Raw genomic sequence first — 3,716 nt, 5'->3', positions numbered from 1 at the left:
CGATCAGCTAGAATTCGGTTTGCCTGAGCTTGTATCATTGGTACCTTCACAGACCTCCTTCCTGAAATTCTGTAGAGCATGTCGGCATACGGTGTCGAAACATCCAGGACACAGGCGCCCTTTGGTAGGTTGCAGGCAGCCCAGTATGATTAGCCTGTGAAAGCGGGCGATGGCGACGGTGAGCATGGGCAGAAGGCCGCTGGGCGCTGCCCTCTGATTGGTGGAGCGGACAGACCATTGCGTGCCCGCACAAGCAGCACGTTCTGAATTACAACCGCTGTGGGCACCCTGTGGCCTTCTGTCCACGTATATGAAACACCAAGAACCCTGCAAAATGCGAAGGTCGTGAAGGTGGAGGAGCTCGTGCGTTGGGTCGGATGAGGTACGTTCTCATTCGTACTCCGCCCACTGGCCGCTACTCTCACTGACACTTGAAGATCTCATGCCAGCCTTGAAACTTCGTACACCTGTGTTAAGCCACATGCAATCTGCCTTCATTGTAGTCATTGTCAAGTTAAGCAGGTAGTACACGTACACAGTCTTAGTAGAAGTATACAAATACAATTTGTAGCTGTTTTATATGAGTGTGATTGAGCCAATATGTCCGTCTTACCCATAAGCATGCTGCATTGAGCTTGTCTTGGTTGACTGTCTTGAGAGTCTTGGCCAAGACCAGGCGTCTTCCCAAGACAAACGACATAGCTTGGCTAACACCGGATGTCTTGGGGTCTTGGGCGTCTTGAGCATGTTATCCAAGACGCTCAAGACGCTCCTCAAGAGCTGGCGGTTTTGCTGATGGTACGTAAACGGCTCCGAGACCTAACCTTGCGTTCGGCAGCATCGACGTTCGTATACACATTCGTAATATTGTCTTCTGGAGATGGCTCAAGCCAGGTCTGATGGGGAGTCCACGGTGAGTTTTGCGCGAGTCATGACTGATAGCTTCCGACGACGTACCAAGCAATGTGCCGTCCTCAGTCTCAAAAACGCCAGATGACACCCTATCGGATACCTAGATACCATCGAAAGTCTTTGTTCCACGTGCGACTGTCGAACTCCAGGTGAGCGCGGGGCACAAAGTCGTCTAGTGCGAAGGTCGTTTGGGCGCAAAGTGGATGCTGGCTTGCAAGCTGATACGCGCGTCGCGCGCGGACGCCTGGCGGAAGCTGCGGGAGACACGTGCTCTGGCGGGGCGCATCAGATCCTTTGTGCCGATGATCGGGCCAAGCTTCACTGACAGCGTCGGTCGTCTGTGCGCCATGCCTCGATGCTTTGTCGCTGCCACCACACACTTGGGAAGCGTAACTGCCGCGCGGGGCGCCTCTGCAAGATTGTGTCTTTCTGAACCTTGTACACACTCGGCAGATGGCTGTAGCTGTGCGCCTCTGGCCGTGAGATAGCGCTGTAGGTACGTCGTGCATCGCCCACCCGCATACGCCACCCTCTCGCACCTCGCAAACTCTTCTGCGTGTGTCTCCCCGCCCCGAAAGATGTCACGCACAACGGGAGCCGATCTGCCGCCTGAAATACTATCGTACACTCTCAACTGTATCACTCTAGCTGATCCTTTTGGCCATGACTCAGACGAACGTCGTCGCTTGAAACGCGAGCTCGTTGCGCCCAGCCTCGTATGCAAGCACTGGTCCGATGCCATCAGACCTCTCCTTTTCTCAATCCTCGAATTGCGTAGTGCCGAAGATGTGCGCTTTCTGAAGAACATCGTTTGCAGCCCCCGGTTCGCGTCCTCGTCTCTGTCCGGGGCCATCTGGCGTATAAGGATCCACCAAGAAGCTATGGAGGCAAAACCATGGCTTCACCACGTCCATGGACTCTCCGCCCGACTCCGAGAGACACTATTTGAGTGCACCGTCGTGAACCGCGCGGACGACCTTACACCAATGGTCGGCCGTTGGGCTCCGTTTCAATCGATACCGAGTGTCACTCCATCTTACGTCCGACTCTCAGAGCTTACCATCCACGGCGTTGTATTCACGAGCACGACCGAGCTCGCGCGGCTCGTCGACAACTTTCCCGCACTCGAGAACTGCGCCTGCCACCGACTCACCTTCCTTGACCCGTCGCCGGTCGTCCAGTCACGCAGAGCTCGTCGACGCGCATCATCGGGCCTCCTGAGGTGCGATATCTCGGGGTGTAAGGATATGGCGGTCTCCGCCCAAGCAGCGCTAGCTGCCGACGTCGTTGCGGCTGGTCGTCGCATGGGTCTCGACGACCGCACGTGGAGCGCGACTCTGCAAGCGCTGCTGGCATTGATACCAGACACATTCAAAGGGGCGGTTGTGGAGCTTGATTACCATAACGGCAGCATGTTCGGTACGTCTTCTCACTGGTGCAAGCCGTGCCACGAAACTCACTCTTTCGTTAGACGTGGTAGAAATCTGCTGCTGCACACCTGTAACAGGCGAGTCTGTGGACGATGTTGTCCGTGTTAGGGTCAAGGTTTGCCGACCGAGCGCAGGCCAAGATGCGAGGCTCCGACTGGCGCATGTCGAAGAAATCGAACTCGGTCTCTCATTCGCGGACGTCGAAACCGTGGATACCCTCCCTTGGGACGTCTTGCGACCCGTCGTCGACTCCCCGCACATGCGCTGCCTCCTCCTCCGCCGTACACCGCTGCGCAGCCAAGACTTCGAGGTCCCGAAGAGGGTTTTATGCTCTGTGCTACGCGGCACGCAGCTCACGTGGGCGCTCGATTCAGGCAAACTGCAGTTCACGAACTTCCACTCGGACCTCGTCACGAGTGCGGACGTGTTGTCCGTACCGACGGAGCACACCATCGACGGCACCACGATCACCCTCGACGTCGCCGAACAAGCCGAGTGGTTGCTGCGCTCGGACTGTTCTTACTTCGGCCGCGATAGGGAGGAGTACCTGCGACGGCTCGCAGCCGCGCGGGCGGGTGGAACATCCACGGACACGGTTTCGGAGGCTGCACCGTCTACCGCAGAAAGCGCTCGGGATGCGGCAGTTGAACAGACCTCGGAAGCGGCAGGGGTCGATGGGCTCGAGAGTAAAGCAGGGCGAGGGAACGAGCGGCGAAGAGTATGACGAGGGTGCAGGGGTCGGACAGCCGCCCGAGCTTTGGGGCGGGACGGAAATGCCCGCGTTGGAAGCATACCTTGTATAAGCAGTGCAGATTCTGGGGTCGAGTATGACGAGGGATGCGCGCAGCTTGTGCATACTCCGCAGGTAGAGACGAAAGCGGTGGGTATTGACTCTGGATACATCGATGAGGCGTAGGTGAGCAAGCAAGAGCAAGTCGACCACGGAAAGCGACGTGGATCTTCTGGGCAGTTCGTAATTCCCCTTCGACTTGACTAAGCGCCTCCGTTGCGCCTCATTGAGCGCGGTTTTGTCTTCACACTGTGTTTATTCCGCCTCTTAGTCCACCCTGCACAATAATCTACAAACGGACTCGAAATAGGCAATGACATAAGGAATCACAAAGTGAAGCTAGTGAAGTGAGAAGGCCGAGCGAAATGTATGGGTGCTCTTTGAAAGATCTAGACCAGAAACATGAAGAACAAGTGGTCGAATCCAGAGATCGTACGCAACGCCGTCCCATAAAGACAGGAAATATACACAAAGTCGATAGAGCAAAGCAAATGTTCCGATACACGAAAACCGCCCGCGCATTCGCAGCGTTCTGTCGATAACGCCCGCAACTTAAGTGTCCGACCTCAGTGCAACTGCCCTAA

At 56.2% G+C, this 3,716-nt stretch overlaps 1 protein-coding gene across 1 annotated transcript; it reads left to right on the top strand.

Moving 5' to 3' along the window:
* The first annotated feature begins 1,288 nt into the window (after window positions 1-1,288).
* On the top strand, window positions 1,289-3,327 carry PHACADRAFT_149803 (uncharacterized protein). Its single transcript, XM_007399144.1, has one exon. It carries the CDS (start codon window positions 1,491-1,493, stop codon window positions 2,448-2,450), a length of 960 nt encoding a protein of 319 aa, XP_007399206.1. The 5' UTR covers window positions 1,289-1,490; the 3' UTR covers window positions 2,451-3,327.
* The last annotated feature ends 389 nt before the right edge of the window (window positions 3,328-3,716 follow it).

The sequence above is a fragment of the Phanerochaete carnosa genome (genome assembly GCF_000300595.1).
Source record: "Phanerochaete carnosa HHB-10118-sp unplaced genomic scaffold PHACAscaffold_8, whole genome shotgun sequence".
Taxonomy (NCBI): domain Eukaryota; kingdom Fungi; phylum Basidiomycota; class Agaricomycetes; order Polyporales; family Phanerochaetaceae; genus Phanerochaete; species Phanerochaete carnosa.
The sequence above is the reverse complement of the archived record's forward strand: the minus strand, read 5'-3'. Positions and strand labels throughout refer to the sequence as shown.

Bases quoted from the DNA above. Each gene is read 5' to 3' on its own strand.
- PHACADRAFT_149803 (XM_007399144.1), top strand. From the start codon at position 1,491: ATGTCACGCACAACGGGAGCCGATCTGCCGCCTGAAATACTATCGTAC.